The 19,088-nt window shown below is 45.0% G+C and overlaps 1 protein-coding gene across 1 annotated transcript in view; it reads right to left on the bottom strand.

Annotated features, from left to right (window-relative positions):
• LOC109697595 (sperm motility kinase 2B-like) overlaps positions 1–19,038 on the bottom strand; it is a 32,067-nt gene extending 13,029 nt beyond the window's left edge. The window contains exons 1-2 of the mRNA XM_074057237.1: positions 1,539–19,038; positions 43–310 (exon numbers count right to left, since the gene is read on the bottom strand). Of these exons, the coding sequence (XP_073913338.1) occupies positions 12,280–13,764 (1,485 nt within the window). The 5' untranslated portion in view covers positions 13,765–19,038 and the 3' untranslated portion in view covers positions 43–310; positions 1,539–12,279. The remainder of the gene's footprint in view (positions 1–42; positions 311–1,538) is intronic.
• Positions 19,039–19,088: the final 50 nt, after the last annotated feature.

The raw sequence follows: 19,088 nt of genomic DNA, 5'->3' as shown, positions 1-19,088 counted from the left end.
GCAGGGTTTGAAAGGTATGCACAGATAAACAGTCACACTTACAGGTGTTGATCTGGTTGGATGTTGTCTCAGTCCTTGCTCTTAAAGGGTCCTGGAGAAGTTGTTACTGCCGCCAACACTTGAGGGGAGCAATCTGGTGCCCAAAAAGTGCTTACTCCTGCTCCACAGTGCAGCCTCATTGTTATGGGTATCTGTCCTCATTTGGAAAGGTGGTCTGTGCTCCAAGGCTCCACTGTCATTAGGGATCGTTTCAGTCCCTTCTCACAAAGATGCTACTGATCATTCCCATCCTTCCTTGATTCCAAGGTGACTGCAGGAGAGAATAACTCAGAGCAAAGGATAACAGGTACAAAACTGAATCAGAGATGCTAAGTCTTTCTCCTTTGTTCAGTTAATTTGTGTACCCAAGGAAGGAGTCAGTGCTTTTCAGCAAAAGCAAATGCTTTCACATTGCTTAAATTGTCCCCTTTGTTTGAACATTCCTCAATGTTGAGGGAACTAGAAGACCAAACCTACAAATTATGGCATATTCCTATGCCTTTATAGGAAACACACTTAAGAACATAATAGCAGAAAACTTCCAAAATATCAAGAACAAGATGCCCATCCAGGCACAGGAGGTCTCTAGAACAATAAGCTGACACAACCACTGAATGTCAGGGTTGTGGGGAAAGGGGAAGGGAGGGTAATAGAGCGGTTAGACAGATAAAAGTATTATAATTTACAGGTAAAATGCCAAGGTAAAACCCTTTTGAACAATGAACATACACTTAAACACTGAAGGACAGGCATGCAAAACAGGTGATGTTAGGGAGAGGGCACTAGTGGAAGGGGAAAGGGCAAATGAAGAGGATAAAGCAGGGTGAATATGGTCCATGAATTTCCTGTATGTGCATGAAGATGGAACACCAAAACAGGGTGAATTCAGTTTAAGAAGCCAGGAGGTGGTAGAGGGACAATAATGGTAAGGATGAACCTAACAGAGTACAAACTACTCATATGTGGAAATGTCACCACAAAATCTCCTGTATCACTTTACAAACTAACAAAATTGTTAAATCAAGACATACATGTGCAGGCCAGATTTCAAGTAGCAAGATTGCCCAAACATCAGGGTCTTTTTGTGTTGTTTTTTTGGTTTTTGGGTTTTTTTTTCCTGAATGTTACCTTTACAAATGGCAGGATGGACAAAAGTTTTATTGACCATTTTTGTATGTGGAAGGTTTAGATGTCATGCACTTGAAATAAAGAGAGCATGAGCTGGTCATTTCACATGTACACATTCACACTTTTCATTTTGAAAATGTTTGCATAATGGTTAGATAAAATTGAGACACGCACCTCTACATATTTCCAATTGCACGCGTATGAGACCAACCAGAGCAAACAGTCCAGAAAACCCCATCTCCAAATTAAGCAGAGCAAAATAAGCTGGAGGTTTCTCTAAGCAGTAGAGAGCCTGCTTTGCAAGCTCAAAACTCTGAGCTTAAACCCCACTCCCACCAAAAAAAATTTTTAAAAGAAAAAAAGACTTTTACATGAACAGATACTTAAGTGAACTCTGCTTCAGTTAAAGTTTAGCTTCCTAAGTAGTCAAAAGCTTCACAAGATCAACAGGAAACACATGTGATTGTCTTGAGACAACACAAAACCTTCCTTTAAGCCAGTTTCTTGCAATCGTTACTAAGAATAGATCAATATTGAAAAGCCTTGTCATTACAGACTTAGAGAATCAGGTTTTTGTTTTACATCAGTATGCTAGATTTGAACCTCAGAAAATTCTTTAGGCGACTTTTAAATTATAGCCAACTAAATCACACATATAAACCTTTGATAAGCTTCCTCTTGTACACAGTTTGACGATCTACTTGTGTATACTTTACATAACTTTCCACACCTCCTGTTTTCTTGACTTAGCCCTCTGTTTTCATTTTGGAACAATTCTTTAGGACAAAAGTTACTTTACAAAATTCTTTCCATCCAAAAGCACTGAGATATGTCTGGTATTTTTTTTCCTATTTGCTAATTTCTGTCTCTTTTTTTGTAATTTGAAGTATGAAATAATTTTTATAAATTTTTTAACTGACACAAAGTTGTTTCTTTTCCCCATCAAATAAAGCACTCTTAGTAGCCTTACATTTCAATAAAACCCAGGAAGAGAGGCAATATTAAACAACTTCTCGATACAATAGCAATTTACAAATATGCATTTGTTAATAGATCTAATTATAGATGAGAGTTGAATGCAAATAAATAAATACAGTTAGATAGATAAATAAAAACAACCTAGTAGTACTTGATAGGCAGCAGGTTCAGCAAGATTACAGAACACAATATCAATACAGAAAAATCAGGTGGATTTCTATACACTAGCTTAGTAGTCCAAAAATAACTAAGAAGACAGGGAAAGGGCATAGTCACATAGGGACACTTACAGTACACACCAATAATACAGTTTTAGAAATTTAAGTCCATCTCAGTGAAAGACTAAAACTACAAACATTTTTGAAAGAAATTAAGCTCTAAAAATAACAGAACCTTCTTCCATGTTCATGAACCATTAATTCTGTTAAGATGGCAATGCTCATCCTGTGACGGATTCAATGTAATCTTCCTCAAAATCCCATCTAACTTATTTGCAGGATTTGAAAAGCCAATTTTGAGATTCATATAGAAATTCAAGGAACCCAGAAAAGTCACCATCTTTACTGAGAAGTACAAAGATAGAAGACTCACACTTACTGATTTCCAAACTAAGTTCAATACATTAAGGGAAATCGCTCAAGGCCCAACCAAAAATCTAGCCCTCTTTCATTCCAGGATCAGAGGGGACGTGCACAAGCACACCACCCTAGACCCTGAGACACTGGAGGGTCTACCAGTTCTTCCCACGTTTTATCAGGCAATCCTCACCAGACAGACAAACTCCAAAATCTTCAACAGAGCCTCCCAAACTCACTTCTCAACCTAAGTAAAAATGGCTTCAAGGCCTTCAGATCTTCAACGAAGGAGGTACCAAGGGCTGAAAAGAGGTGACAGGCTGATTGTCTGTGGCAACTGCCAACTCCCTTTCACTCCAGGGAGCCCTCAGGCTCTGTACACTAGCCCTAGCCTTACTTGAGCTAATTCCAGGCAACCACAGGTTCTATCATAATTCAACTTAGACTGCTATAATAATGGCCAGCCTGGACATTTCAGTTCCAACTGCCAAAATCCATGTCCCCCACCAGATTCATGTCCATGCTTCAAACAGGAGTGCCACTGGAAATGGGACTGACTTCCTTTCCTTTTCCATGAGGAGAGGTCATTCCAAGCCCAGGAATCCCATGAACAGCCTATTCTTTGTGATTGGCAGATGCCTCTGACCCAGTTCCTGGACTATGAGGCATCAACAGATGGGGGAGACCTGTAACTCAATTGATGTGGTCCAGGGGCTCAACAGGCTCCTGTGTTCTCTACCTCTATCTCCTGTGAAGCCCTGAATGTGGCAGGAAATAAAATTATTTTTCTGATAGAGATGGCAGCTTCATAGTCTGTCCTAGTTACTGTTCCAGGACTCACTGTTCAATCCCTGATCCTCCTCACAGAAACAGATGGACAGCCCCAACAGGGTTGCTTCCTTGCTGCTTGTTTGCTCACTGGAGACCACTGTTTTCACTCATTATTCCCTGGCACTGCCTAAATTCCCCTGTCCTGCTCTTGATAGACATATCTAATCCTAGCTAGGACCAGCTTTGTGTCTAAAACACATGTAGCACTGGGTCCACCTTTTTTATGGTAATGGGCATTGAACTCAGTGTCTTACACTTGCTATGCAATGCTCTACCATTTGAGCTACAACCCCAGTCGGTAGTGTCCACTCTTGACTGGCATTTCTGGCCCCATAACCACAAGTCACCCTGACCTTTGACCCTTTGTAACTTCACTAAATTCCCACTGAGGTCTGGGACACTATTCTCCCTGGACGTCTGTTTTCTTGACTCTAGTCAAATATTTCTGATAGACTTCAACCTCTCCCTCAAGTGCCCCTCAAATCTTCTAAAGCCAGAGGCCCAAAGAGGACTCTGGCTAAATTTTTATCAGCTGGCCTAAAACCCCCTTGCAATTTCCCCTGCAACAGCCCCATCCTGGCAGTAAAAAAAAACCAAACCAAAACAAAACAAAATAAAATAAAAAAAAAAAACGCAACAGTTGGCTCTTAAAGGATGGTACAAGATCTCAGGTCCCCAATGAGGCAGTTCTCCCCCCACCCTAATTGCCCCTAACCCATATACCCTACTAAGTCAAATCCCCACAGGGTCCCTGGTTACAGTCCTAAATTTAAAAGAAGACTTCTTTTGCATCCCTGTACACCAAGATTCCCCATTCTTGCTTCTCTCTCTCTCTCTCTCTCTCTCTCTCTCTCTCTCTCTCTCTCTCTCTTTCTCATAAACTCTTACAGTATGTAGATGATCTGCTCCTGTGTAGCCCCCCTCAAACATACCACACAACGTAATTTACCACATAACAAGGGATATAGGGTCACCCCTTCCAAGGGCCAAACATCAGTTTCACAAGTCACTAACCTGGGTCTCACCATTACCTGGGTGAGTAGCCATTGTTCATTGCAAGTGCCAGCACAGATCACAGATATCATCTCCCTTAACAACTCTCTGGCAGATGCCTAGTCAAGGCTGCCACCCGGGGAAATTCATCACCTGACACTCCTGGAAGGATTGCCCTTTAACCCATGCTCTTCTCACCTTCCCCAACTTTGACCCCCCAACACAAGGACTGAACATACCACTCTCACCCGGGCTCTGGAATACCTAGTTCTTTCACATCTCCATAATCTCTTTCACTCAGGGTACAAGGCCTCACTAAATCTGTTTCAAGCTCAACTAACTCAGCCACTTAGTCTTACTTTATCTGCTCCCGGGTGTCCCCCCGCCCCAGGCAAGTGTTAGGCCCCACCCTTCCCCACACACCAGGCACAAGGCAGTCTGCCAGGACTACTCTATGGCTGTCCTTCTGTCCTTCACCACATACCCCACACTTCTACCTCACTTCTCACAGAGGACATCTGGCTCACTCTCCACCTTTCCTGACAACAATGTAGACAATATGCTTGTTGAAAGCTTCACTTTGTAAACCTTCCTCTGACCTTCCAGCTCAGTCTCCAGCCATAAAGCCAAGGGATGAAGTCTGTATCTCCAATTCCTCAACACCACTAAAGCCAAAATGGCAAGGGCCACACCAGGTGATTTTGACTATGCCCACCATGGCCCAGGTTAATGGGCAACCACATTGGATTGACCAAACTCCACTAAAGGTACAACCCAGTCAGAACCCGAAAAAAGGTGAGAGCTCCCATATACCAACATCGCTCCCCACTTAAATATTCCTCTCTCCCCACAGGACCCACTTCACTCCACCTTACCAGGATCACTGACATCCTGACTCATCCATGCCTCTAACTATAGCCCATTTTGAGTCCTTTCTATACTATCTTGCAGAGGGCTATGCTGCCATCCCTATTCAGTCCCACACGTGCCTCACAGGCCTCCTCTTCCTCCAGTAACTATGGCACCAGGACTTTTCTCCAACCCAGATTTCCTACTTCACCTTCTGCTCCCACCACTTAGAGACACTCAGTGACCTCACTCAATTCTGCCTTACTCCAAATCAGGGTTTTACCCAACAATCTGATACCAACCTCTCACAGGGGCCATGCTGCCTGCTCTTTCCCAGTGTGGGAAATGGAAAAGCCCCACTGGTGCCAGACCAAAACATTCTCCTTGGGGCGGGGGATTGGCGGACTGGATCAAGGGGCAGTGGGCCTGCCTAGCAAGCATGAGGTCCTGAGTTCAAACCCCAGTACCGCCAAAAAAAAAAAAAAAAACATTCTCCAAGGTGGCTACTTTGACCTACAATTTCTGTCTGTCTGCACCAGGCTTCCTTTCCCTGTGTGGAACATTTTCCTGTCTTTGTTTACCTGCCAACTTCTCAGGCACCTGTACCCTTGGACACCAGATTCTGGATGTGGCTACACTACAAAATAACCAAACAATTCAGGTTCCCCACTAAGCTTCCCTGACCTTGGGAGCCTGAGTCCAAAGAGCCATACAACTCATTCAATCCTTGTTGGCCTGGGACTCTCAGGCTCCCTGGGGACTGGGATAGCGGGAATAACCTCTTCCTCACTAAACTTTCAACAATCATCAAGAACTTTCTCCGTCACCTTAGAAGAGCTAGCCCAGACCCTCCAAACTCAAATTGATTCCTAGCAGGGGTGGTCCTCCTAAACTAGGGAATTCTTTTCTTTTCTTTTCTTTTTTTGTTATGGGGCTTGCTAGGCATGCACTCTATCTTTGAACCACACCCCTGGGACTATCATATTGCACTTTTTGGCAGCATTGGTGTTTGAACTCAGGGCCTCATGCTTGCTAGGCAGGTGCTCTTACTTCTTGAGCCACTCCCCCAGCCCACTGGTGAACCCTTGACCTCCTAACTGCTAATGATGGGGGAGGGTGTCTCTGTTTATAAGTTCAAAGCTGTGGGGTTGGCAGAGTGGCTCAAGTGGTAAGAGTGCCTGCCTAGCAAGTGTGAAGGCCCTGAGTTCAAACCCCAGTGCTGCCAAAAAAAAAAAAATAATAATAAAAAAAAAAGATAAATGCTGTTTCTATGTCAACCAGTCTTCGTTCATTCACAATGCTCTTAAAAATCCCAGGAAAGCGCTTCTGATCTCCCATAACATTCCTAAAAATCCCAGGAAAGTGCTTCTGGTCTCCCATAACATGTGACAGTCAACTGGGGACAGTGGTCTGCCTGAGTTAAGTGGATGCCACACGTGGCACCCCCATTGGGAACTGTTATTTTTTCCTCATTCTGCTGACAGTGGAACTCGTATCTTTAAATTCCTTTCTCACTTTGTTTTCCAAAGGCTCCGTGCTTTGGTCCACACTACTACCCAAAAACAGTTCAACTCAATCCTGTTCCTCCAGATGGCCTGCTACAGATGCCTAAAACAAAAAGTCCCTGCCAGTACCCTCTACCTTTCAGAGACCTCAACTCCCTAACCTAGCAAGAAGCAGTTAACAGACTATTGTGGTCCCTTCTCCCAAACTATATATAGCACAAGGCAGGGATGTAGGGATGTTAAAGTGAGCATAAGGGCAGCCTTGCTGCGACCAGATGCCATTTCATATGCCGTGTGGATGGCTAACTGAAGCACCTCACCTAGCCCCAAAGAGTGACAGACATCTGCCCTTAGCCATTGTCACCAGGAACACGGGATGGTTAAACACACAAGTGACCTAATCACAACTTATCTTCCTTAGCTGCCTAGCCAAAGACTTTTCCTGCTAGCCATCTTCCTGGTACTTTTCCAACAAACTCCTTTATCTAACCCCAGTCTCTAAATGGCTGTGGACTCTAGCTGGAGTCCACAGTCCTCCACATATTCTTTCCCAAATAAAACCTGTGCTGACATTGAGCGGTCCCCTCACCTATCTCTCCCTGTGTTTCTCAGTTAATGAGGAATTTGATGGACTGTGAAGGGATCCATGGTCTGGTGACATGTGAGCAGACATCAAAGAGATCATATGATCACACGTCTTTTCTTGGAGGGCATGCGTAGGGACGTGATTAAACATACTGACTTCTATAAATTAAGAGAAACCACTCAAGGCACCATCAAAAGCATTTCCCTCTTTCTTTCCAGGGTAGGAGGGCAATGCACAAATACTCTATCCTAAGGACTGAGATACTGGAGAATCTAGCAATTCTTGTCATACATTTTATCAGGCAATTCTCACCAGACATTAGACAAAAACTCCAAAATCTGTGACAGGGCCCCCCAAACTTCCTTCTCAACCCAGCTAAAAATGGCCTTCAAGCCCTTCAAAAGGAGGCATTTACAAATGAAAAGTGGTGACATGCTGATTGTATGGCCATGGCCACTGCCAACTGCATTTCACTGCAGGGTGGCCTCAGGCTGTGGACACTAGCCCCAGCCTTACTTGACCTAATCCCAGGATACCACAGGCTCCCCCATGGTCCTCATTCACCTACTATAATTGTGGCCAGCCTAGATATTTCAGTTCCAATGGCCAAAATCCGTGTCTCCCACCTGGCTTATGTCCAGACTTCAAACAGGAGTGCCACTCAAAGTGGGACTGCCCTTCCCTTGCCCACAGGAGAGGTCATTTGAAGCCCAGGATCCTCATGAACAGCTTATGCGGGGTGACTGGCAGATGCGTGGTCACTTGGACTATGAGGAATAAACAGCTGGGGGAGACCTACAGCTCGACTGATGGGGCCCAGGGGTTATACAGGCTCCCGTGTTCTCCATCTCCATGGAGTACTCCCATTTAACCCTGAATGTGGCAGGAAATAAAATTACTTTTCTGATGGAGATGGGGGATCCATAGTCTTCCCTAGTTACCATCCCTGGACCTCCTTAACAGTCCCCAATCCTCCTCACAGGAATAGATGGACAGGCCCAATAATGTTCCTTACTCCCCTGCTTGTCAGCTCTCTAGAGACCTCTGTCTTTACTCATTCTTTCCTGGTACTGCCTAATGCCTCTGTCTTATTCAAGCTAGGACCAGCCTTAGTGTCCAGAACACAGGTAACACTAGGTTCAGTCTTTTTGTTTGTTTTAGTACTGGTCTTTGTACTCAGTGTCTTGCACTTGGTATACAGGCACTCTATCATGCATCAGTTGACAGTGTCTACTCTTGACATTGATCCTTTCTAACTTCACCAAATTCCCGCTGAGGTCTGGAACCCCACGCTCTGTGGACATTCTCTTTCTCCAACTCAAGTCTGAAAGACTTCAGCTTTTTCACCAATTGACCCAATATCCCCTCAAACCTGAGGGCCAAAGAGGACTCTAGCTCCTCATTCCTAAATTTTGATTGGCTGACCTAAAACCTCCTGGAAATTTCCCCTGCAATACTCCCTACTGGCAGTTAAAAACCAGATGGCTCTTACAGGATGGAACCAGAACTCAGGGCCATCAGCAAGGGAGTTTTCCCTCTCCCCCATTGTTCCTTATACATGTAGCCTAGTAACTCAAATCCCCACAGGGCTTCCTAGTGTATAGTCCTAGAATCAAAAGATGCCTCCTTTTGCATCCCTGTGCACCAAGATTCCCAATTCCTTTCATCTTTGAGTGGAGAGACAACCAATACTCAGATTGCCCAGCAGTTAACCTAGACAGTCCTACCCCCACATCTCTCCTTCTGCAATACATCAATATAGGTCTAACAAAAAAACCCTGGAATTCAATAGCCAGGAGTCTGAGGCTCACACCTGTAATCCTAGCTACTCAGGAGGCAGAGATCAGGAGGATCCTAGTTCAAAGCCAGCCCAGGCAAAAAAGTTCATGAGACCCTATCTCGAAAAACCCTTCACAAAAATAGGGCTAAAGGAGAGGCTCAAGGTGAAGACCCTGAGTTCAAGCCCCAGTACCACCAAAAAAAGAGAAAGAAAAGAAGAAGAAGAAGAAGAAGAAGGAGGAGGAGGAGAAGGAAGACTAAGGAGGAAGAAGAAGAGGGGAGAGGGAGGGAGAGGCGAAGGATTAGGATTAGGAGGAGGAGGAGGAGGGGGTGGGGGAGAGGGAGAAGAAGCAGCAGCAGCAGAAGCAGCAGCAGCAGCAGCTGAGATTTAAATACCATCTGGGGAGTACAGACACTGGATTCACGAGAGTACATAGTTTCACCTGCTAAGGATTAAATTTCCTTTTAAGAATAAGGTTTTCTTAAACAAGGAGCCTCTACACTGAGCCCCCAAATGGGCCGAGCCCTTTCTGTCTTAAAGCAAGCCCTTACCACTGCCCCTGGCTTGGGAAAACTCTTCCACATATGTCCATGAGGACAGGTGACTGCCTTGGAGTCCATGGCGCCCGCCAATCACCACGCAGCACACTCTGTCAAGGATGCGCCCATTTCTCAGGGCCTTGGCCTCAGTAGCTCAGGCGTCTAAACTGACCCTGAGGCGAGGGATGACAGTGCTGAACTCCATCAAGTAACAGGCATTTGAAACTCGAAGGCCTGCCATGGGCTATGCGACAGCCATTTTCAGAAGTACCAAGGTCTCTTTCTAGGCACCTCAGACCTCCAGTTGCAGTCTGGTCAAACTCTGAATCCTGCTACGTTACTAGCAGACCAAACACTGACCCCACACTCCAACACTCTTACCTGGAAGTCATTGCTCTGATCTACACATCCAGGTGGGAACCTCCAGGATGCTCCATCACTGACCCTGATACCACCTGCTCACTGATGGCAGCAGGTTTATGATTGGCAGGAAACAGGTTTCTGCTTATGCAGTTGTCAAAGACTGTCACAGGCCACTGCGTCTAGCCCTTGCCCAGTAGCTCTACTTCACTCCAAAAGGCAGAGCTATTTGCCTTCACTTGAGCTCTTCAATTAGAGGGAAAGAAAACAGTCGATATAAACTGACCTTGCGTATGCCTCAGAAAGGACACACACACACACTCAATCATCTGGAATAAAATGGACTTTTAACAGCCTAAAACTCTCCACTGAAACATGTCCCTGGAATCATAATCTTACCAGAGGCCATCAAACTACAAATGTGGGTAGCCATAATTCATTGCCAAGACCACAAGAAAGCCATGACCAGGTATCTCTGGATAACAATCTGCCTGCTAAATAAGTTGAGGAGGCAGCAACCTTACTCCCTCATCCCTTTCTACCCTCTCTCAAGTATAACTCTAGGGAAATTGAGGAGGCCAGTTGGAAGCACCAGACCATCACCTGCTCCTTCCTGGATCTTCCCAATGGAAGATTTTATCAGTCTACCTTTCTTGAAGCCAATACCTTGAGTGGTCCAAGGGGGAATGTATGGTGTACTTGTACAATACAGTAAACAAACCAGGAATGTAGTCATTTGTCATTGTGACATATTATGTACTGTACATAACTATTTGCTACACTTTTACATGATTAGAGCACACTGTTTATGACAGCATCAAGGGAGTAGTGCATTTGCACTCCACCCTTAGGATGACTGCCATGTCATCAGACAAGAGAAATTTTCAGCTCAATTGTGATCTATGGGTCTATTATGGTGGAAGAGGTCTGTGTTGGCAGACACATTGCTGTAAGGCCTATGACCACACATTCATAACGTGCAAACATCACCACCATCCATCTCCACAACTCTTTTTTAAAGCATTTTGCCCCTCAGTGGTTGGTACAAAACCAGAGCCTTTTGCAGGCTAGGCCAGGACTCCCCACTGAGCTAGGCTGGTAGCCAAGGAAAACTGAAACTGTCCATTCAGCAGTTACTCCCTGTTCTCTCTAGTAGCCATTCCTGCTGTCCTCAGTTGGTGGTGCAGAGGGAGCCCAGGATCTGCACATGCTCAGCTCCTGTTCTGCTGCTGCACTGCATTCTCACCCACGACCTCTAGGATTTCCACCACCCCGAGTACCTGTGTGTGTGGACTTCTGTCCACATTTGTAGATTGGTGGCGGGGAAAGTTTGGCCAGAGTCACCACTATGACTCAAACTCCAGCGTCCCCATCCAGAAGTAGGAACCTCCGCCCTGCTCTGCCCAGGCCTGTTGAGCATGAGCACATGGGGTCCTTAGGAGGGACCAACCGAATGAGGGCATTTCGGATGCTGCATCCCTCCTCTATGTGCGTGGCTCTCACCGCTCTCCTCCCAGGACAACAGTCCCCCTGCTGTTCACTAGGAGGTGAAGAGAACCGGCATCCTGACTGACAGGTGGAAAGGGATGCAAGCTGGAGTGGGTCCAGACTATGTTGATGCCAGGAAGCAATTGGAGGATGCAGAGGAAGGCGCTTGTTTTCAGACCTTTGGCACACGGATCAGAGGATTGGAAATACGGACGTTCAGCAGCAGCACTTTCGGTGCCTATTTCAAACCTTGAGGGCACTTGAAAAAGTACATGCCTGGTCTATTCCCAGGCTTTCCTCACATTTTGGTTCCAGGTGATTTTCCTAGTGGAGACCTCCATGTCCCATGAGGAGAGGCCCTGGCCATTGGCCATTCCGTGGAAAGACGGTTTCATTCCTCACTCCTGCGCTGGACAGAGGCCTTTGCTGGGCTTGCTGGGCTCACAGCAGCTTGAAAGTCCTGCTTGAATCCTTCCTGCAGCTGGCTGAGGATATACCTGGTCCAACCCCCACACTATGGTGAAAGGATCCACCGCACACAGGGTCCTCTGGCTCTCTGTTGTTAACTGTGCCTTTCTCAGCTGTCTGTAGCTTTCACTGAAGCCACTTAGTTGTGGAAGTGAGGGTGTCACTTTTGGCCCCGCACACAACAACACAGTCTTAAAACAGAGTTCACAATCCTCCTCCTCACCCTCTTCCAGCCTTGAATATTCCCGCTGGAAGGCACTGTGGCCACATCGTGGGGCTGCCCGCTGGTGAAGGCGTGTTCATCTGAGGACATTCCCTTAGAGGACATGCCACTCTCTACCTCCCCAGGGGGCGGAGCAGCCGCAGGACCAGGCTGGGGGACGATGCTTGTGGTAGAGACATTCCTTGGCAGGATGCAGAGGGGAACATTAGGCAGGCCGGCTGTTCCTCTGCCCCTGTGCCCTGTCTTGTCATCGGAGGACAACGTGAAGGTCTGAAGAAGGCCAGGTGCACTGGCTCTCCTCCTTGGGGGGGGAGCAAAGGTGGAAGGGTCTGCAGGGGATGGGGTGGGCACAATCTCTGGGCGCACCTGGGGCTTAATTCGGGCTCTGAATGTAACCTCCTGGCACATTTGATCTCTCAACATGAGGTAGGTGGCCATCGCCTCATCAAATCGTCTCTGCAGTAGAGACTGGCGAATGTCATCTGGGTTGTAACCCAGGTCACGCATGGCCACCACGATTGCAGGGTCCGGGTGTTTGGGCAGACGCTCCACAGCTGGACTAGGTGACCCTTCCTCCCCTTGCCTTAGCCAAGGGTGCCCCACGACGTGGTCTACAGTGGGCCTCTCACTAGGGTTTTTCGTGAGCATCTGAACTATGACATTTCTCAAGCCCATAGAAAGGTATCTGGGTATGTCATACCTTAATTCCAGGACTGCCCGCCGCACCTGCATAACAGTCTCCCCTCTAAAGGGCAAGGCTCCCGTCACCATACAGTAGAGGACGATGCCCAGGCTCCAGACGTCCACCTTTCGGCCATCATAGGGTAGGCGCAGGAATACTTCAGGTGCCCGGTGTGTAAAGGCACCACACCAATCTGTGAGCGCCTCTCCAATGGAGTACCTGGTGCCAAGGCCAAAGTCGATGACTTTCACGTTGCCTTCAGTATCAAGCAGGATGTTGTCAGCTTTCAGGTCTCTGTGCACAATGCCTCTGTCGTGACAGTATTTGACTGCACACAGGATCTGCTTGAAAATGCCACGGGCCTTCTCCTCACACAGGCGCAGGGTGTCTCTGATATGCTGCCGGAGCTGCCCTCCGCTCACGTACTCCATGACCAGGTAGACATGGTCCACTGTTTCGATCACCTGAAACAGTCTGATGATGTTAGGGTGGTCCAGTGTCTTCAGTATAGAGACTTCATTCGCAAGGTAGGAGCTATTCTCCCACTTCTGCTGTAGTTTTACTGCAACCTGGGTTCTTGTGAGGTGGTGGTAGGCAAGTTTCACATAGCCAAAGTAGCCTTCGCCTATGGTCCTCAGGAGCCAATACTGAGCCTTCAGGATCTCATCAGGGGACCTGGCACTGAGAGAGCGCTGTGCTGTCAGCCACTCATACCTCTCATCATAGAATGATCGTGGCATCTTTACCAAATTTTAGAAAAGAAACAAATTAAAAAGCCCCCCCCCAAAAAAAATAACCAATAATAAAGACAAAAAACAATGCTACCTGAGAAAAAAAGGAAACGTAACAGAAAGAGAATCAAAAGAAAAAAATAAAGATATCAAATCAAAAGGTAAATAAAAATGAAAAATATTAGCAAAAACAGGGCGCAAAAACAAAGACCAAAAAGCAAAATCCCAAAATCCGTCAACCAAGCTTTGTAGTAGTCCAGCAGGTCACCAACCAAGAGCCTCCTGCGCTGTATGGACAAAAATCCAGCCCAGGCAAATTCCTTATATACCTGCTGGATGGCAGTTGGCCTTACTAACAATGGCCCCTCGGTGATGTCAGAGAACAAGTGAACCAATCACAGCTAGGCACAAGCCACGGGTCTTATCTCATTGGTCCAAATACCATTACAACTTTTTTTTTAAAAAATTCAAAAAATAACCTACTCCAACAGTTTCTTCCTTGATGGGTCATGGAGTCTGGTATTTCTCCCTGTGAAGCTAAAGCCAGTGGATGCTTCAATGGCCTCTTCAGTTGGAATATGAAACTCTGTGATAAAATTTGGCTTTTAAAGACCTCATCCTATCTACACTCAAGGTATTCAATTCCTTTGTCTTTAAACCTGGAGTGACTGATGTCAAACTAATCCTTTGGTAGCAGTTCTCAAACTTCCACTGTCACAAAAAGAAGTGTTCCCTAAAGCACCATGGAGCACTTTTAACATCTGTTGTGGGGGTGGGGGGTGGAGAGAGCCCACTTCACCATAATTTCCCTCATCAGATTTTGTATCAGAAGCCTTGGAACCCAGAAGACAGTGCGTTGGTATTTTCAAAGTGATGAAGGATAAAACCATCTGCTAAGAATTATAGCAGAGAAAAAGTGCTACAGCCCATTTGTGCTGCTGTTACAAAATGCCTTAGAGAGGGTTATGTGTAATTAACAGAAATTTATTTCTCACAGTTGTGCAGGTCGGCAAGTGCTTGGTTAAACTTCCCGGGAACTTCAGTGTGCCAAAGTGCTTGTTTTTGCTTTCTTACTTTGACTGTTACCCTGTTACTATTTCCTCACAAGGTGGAAGGGTAGAGACAGTCTTTGAAAGAAAACAATGTAGCAGACACACTTGCATCCCCCATCCAGATGCAACAGATGAGATTTTATTTTACTTGCTTCAGATCTCTTGTTGTTGCTGCTGCTGTTGTTCTCCTCCTCCCCTTCCTCCTCCAATTCCTTGTCCTCTTCCTCTTCTTGGGGTGTGGGGAGAGATCTTGGGCAGAGTCTCAGTGTGTAGTCCCAGCTGCCTTGAATGCTTGATCCTCCTTCCTGAGCCTCTGAAGTGCTAGGATTACAGGTGTGCCAACTCCCCCACCTTCTTCTTTTCAATTTTTTTTGGGTGGGGGAGGGAAATAAGCCACACACCTGCCTAAAGCCCTGGGTCCCATCTACCCTCCTGGATATTGTCATTTTTGGCTTTTGTTCTGTTTTGACCTTGCAATACTTGGGATTTAACCCAGGGTGCTTCCCACATGCTAGGCAAGTGCTCTACCACAGAGCTACATCCTCCTTGGATATAATTCTTAAGTCATTCCGTCTTTCCCATGTGTTTATCGACCTTTCCATCCAGTCAGCTCACTGAATTCTTCTTAGGTTAGTGTACCTGCAGACACCCTTGACTTCCATGCAGTCATATGACCCTGCACATAAAAGTACAATTTCTCCTCCATTGTAGTTTTTATCCTTTCATTTATTTTTTTCGTCTTACCATGATGTCCAAGACATCTGGTACAAGGTAGAATGTTACCAGTGATAGGAAGCAGAGTTCTCTCCTGTCTGACCTTAATAGAAATGTCTCAAATATTTCACCAGTAAGGATACCGTTTGCTATAGGTATTTGATAGATAACCTTTATCAGGGTTCAGGAAGTATCCTTCAATTCTGAGTTGAAGTTTTTATAAGGAGCAGGGAGAAGGATCAGAAGAAAAAAACAGTAGGCCTGAGTTCTGATAAAGTAGCAGGGAGATAGGGATGGCTTAGTAGAGAGGTAAAACCTGAGGAATCTGAGCGTGGAGAGGGTCACATAACACTGGGGAGGGGGAAAGTCACGTAGCAGTGGGGTAAAGTAGCCTATGGAACTGCATATAACCATATATGGATTAGACTTTGCTTTTTCCTTCTGTAACCTGCTTGCAAGGATATATAAGGTGAGACCCCTTTGTTCTAGGGGCTCAGCCTTTGGACAGGAGTTCGCTGGGTCTGTGCCAGCACAATAAAACTGCTTCCTGCTAAACTGCCTCAGTGTCCCATATCTCAGCTTGAGATTCCCACAACAATATTAAAATTTTATTAAATGCTAGCCAGACACTGGTGGTTTATAAGCCTGTGATCCTAGCTACTTAGGAGGCTAAGATCAGGAGGATCATAGTTCAAGGCTAGCCTGTGCAAATAGTTTGGGAGATCCCATCCCCAAAATAATCAGAGCAAAGTGGACTGGAGGTGAGATGTAGCTCGAGTTGTAGAGTGCCAGCTTTGCAAATGCAAAGTACTGAGTCCAATCCCAGTGCCAACAACAAAAAAAATTATCACTTTTTGTGTTGGCATCTATTGAGATGTTTGAGGTTTCTTCTTCATTGTTAGGTTGATAGATTACATTGAATTTTACTTAGCCAGAGTTGGTTTTTATGGTCACAGCACACTTGGCTGTTCCAGTAGCAGCGCCCCTCCTCCATGAATCCCTATCCCTGCGTCCTTACCTATTCATCACCCCTCCCACATTGATCCAGTAAGTTGTTCTGGTCAAGATCTGTTGTGATTTGGCCAATGAGACATTACAAAGGTGACACAAGCAGAGGTTTGAAAAGCACTTGTGCACTGGGCTTGCCCTGTTTTGCTGCTTACTGGGAAACCTTGTGCCACAGGAGAAGGCTGAGGTGACCTGACACAGATGTGACTCAGCTGACAGCCAGCTCCACGGCCAGACATGTGAGGGAGGCCGTGCCATCAGATGGCTGTCGCTGCCCGAGGACTCAGGTGAGACCAGCAGAGCTGTCCAGGTGTGCCTGCCTGCGCTGCCAACCACAGAATCACAAGCACAAATAGGTGCTGTTTTCAGATAGTTTTTTGGGGGTGACTTGTTAGACAGCAATAGATAACTGATACAGGGGACATAGAACTATTTGGTTTGTCTGTAATTTTCTCTCTCCCACAAAAGTTCTAGCTGTATTAATAACCTTTTCCCACATGAGGGGCCAAGTCTCCTTTCTAATTGCTGTCATCTTCCATACACAGCTTGTGGTACAAGATGATGCTCTAGCTCCTGCCACTGCATCTAAACACCAGCCAAGCAGAAGAGGAAGAGGAGGGAATTTCCTCTCCTACTTCAGTCACTCAGCCTGTCCTTTTCATATTGGTTATTCTTGAGATGGGGTCTTGCTTTACATCTGGCCTAGACCAGCTCCCCACTAGCCTCAGAGGCTTTCACTATAGTCCAAAAGGAAAAACTCAACAAGGCGCAGCATATGCTGGGCAGTTGGTTACCCAGAAAAACTTGGTCCTGCCAGCTATGCCAAGAGATCCTAGGTTTTCAAGCCCAGCCAAAACATTTGACAAGACAGCCTTGCCAGCCAGACCTCTGGACCTGTCCCCAGGGCCTCCAAAATGGATGCCAGCTAGAGCACCCACTTCCCAGGAGAGGGAGGGTCCAGGATAAATTTGTTTTGAATCTTGTCTCCCAAGGGTGGAATAACCTAACCCACTGGGGGAGGTGGAGGCTGTGCAGACAATACCCTGAGGCAATAATTCTCAGTCAGGTCCCTGGACCAGCAGCCTAACCTGGGAACTTGCTAGAAATGCAAATTCTCAGATCTCACCAAAAACCTTAATCAGAAACTCCAAAGGTCTGCCCAGCAGACCTTAAAACCTTGTAAAAAGGCCTATATCCAAGCACAAGAAAAAAGAAAGATTGCCAGTTGCTGTATGTAAGCTTTTAATTAACTTTACTGGAAAGTCAAATTCATGAGTTAGTACAGATCAAAAGATTGTTTGCATGGGTTACAAATGAGTCTTTTTTTTTTTTAACAGGAATGAAACAGTGCAAATTATAAATTGTAAAAAGGAAGAAAAACCTTGTTGGTAAAATTCCAGAGAAGCAAGATTTTACACAGCATATTGAAGATCGATAGATATTTTAATTTGAGAACAAGAATTTAATGTTATAGAATTATACACTACTTTATAAAATTAAAATTTCTATGTAAGGGTTATATTAGTAATAGTTAACAAAATCTTGACATCACATTTGGTGGTCTCCTACATAATAGCTGTTGTGTATCCTTGATTAGAAGAAATAAGTCTTTGTCTAATTATTGCAAAACAGTCTATCATTCTCATTGTTCTTAAAGACAATGAAAATACATGCAAATTTAAAAAATGGTAGAAATATTTTGATTTTAAAAATATAGCATTTCAGAGGTCCGTGTTTGATTTCTCTGTGGTGGTCCTTTGTTTGCTATAGTTTGCTGAGATCACAGTGAAAACATCTCAATCACCACATTTAAGTCACAAACTTAAATGGAAGACAAAGGTAGGACAAGTTCCCAGGAATTCTGCATTGCTGTGATTTCCTTAACAATACTAAGTCCGATTTCTTCATTTTCACTTGCTATATATGCAATAAGAATTCCTAATATGACAAGGCAGATTCTGTTCTGTCTTCTACCATGTTTTGAAGGAACTGTGCATTCACTGGACTCTCATCCCTCACAAGTAAAATGTAATTTTATTGTTGGATAAAATGTAAAGGTAAGAGTGGATCTAGGACTGGAGGTGTGGCTCAAGTAATAGAGTGCCTGCCCAGCAAGCCTGAAGCCCTGAGTTCAAACTTCAGTACTGCCAAAAAAAAGAAACAGCAGACTTGTCACAGATTTTTGACCTACTGTGATAACCCATTATATTTATTACACAAATGGCTACTTCTAGAGGTTTTCTCTGAGAACATTTGGTTAATTGTGTGAACTTTGTGTTGTTTAAGGGAAAGTGTAGAGTGGAATTGGAACAAACTGTGAAGTTTTTTTGTAACAAGTAATTCCAATAATTGTTTATAAAGCACAAATTAGTACTATCTACTGAAAATAATTATTTTTCTTCTTCTTTTCTATATTCACATAATTTGCATAAGTATTAGTTTGCATATATCTGATTCAAAACAGGTTCTTGTCAAGACCAAACAAAGTATGTCACAAATGAAAAACTTGACTTACCTTATTACATAAAGTACTGAGAAAAATGGTCTCTGCTCTCTATG

The sequence above is a fragment of the Castor canadensis genome, chromosome 16 (genome assembly GCF_047511655.1).
Source record: "Castor canadensis chromosome 16, mCasCan1.hap1v2, whole genome shotgun sequence".
In the NCBI taxonomy this organism is placed as follows: domain Eukaryota; kingdom Metazoa; phylum Chordata; class Mammalia; order Rodentia; family Castoridae; genus Castor; species Castor canadensis.
This window is presented reverse-complemented; position numbering and strand designations above follow the sequence as displayed.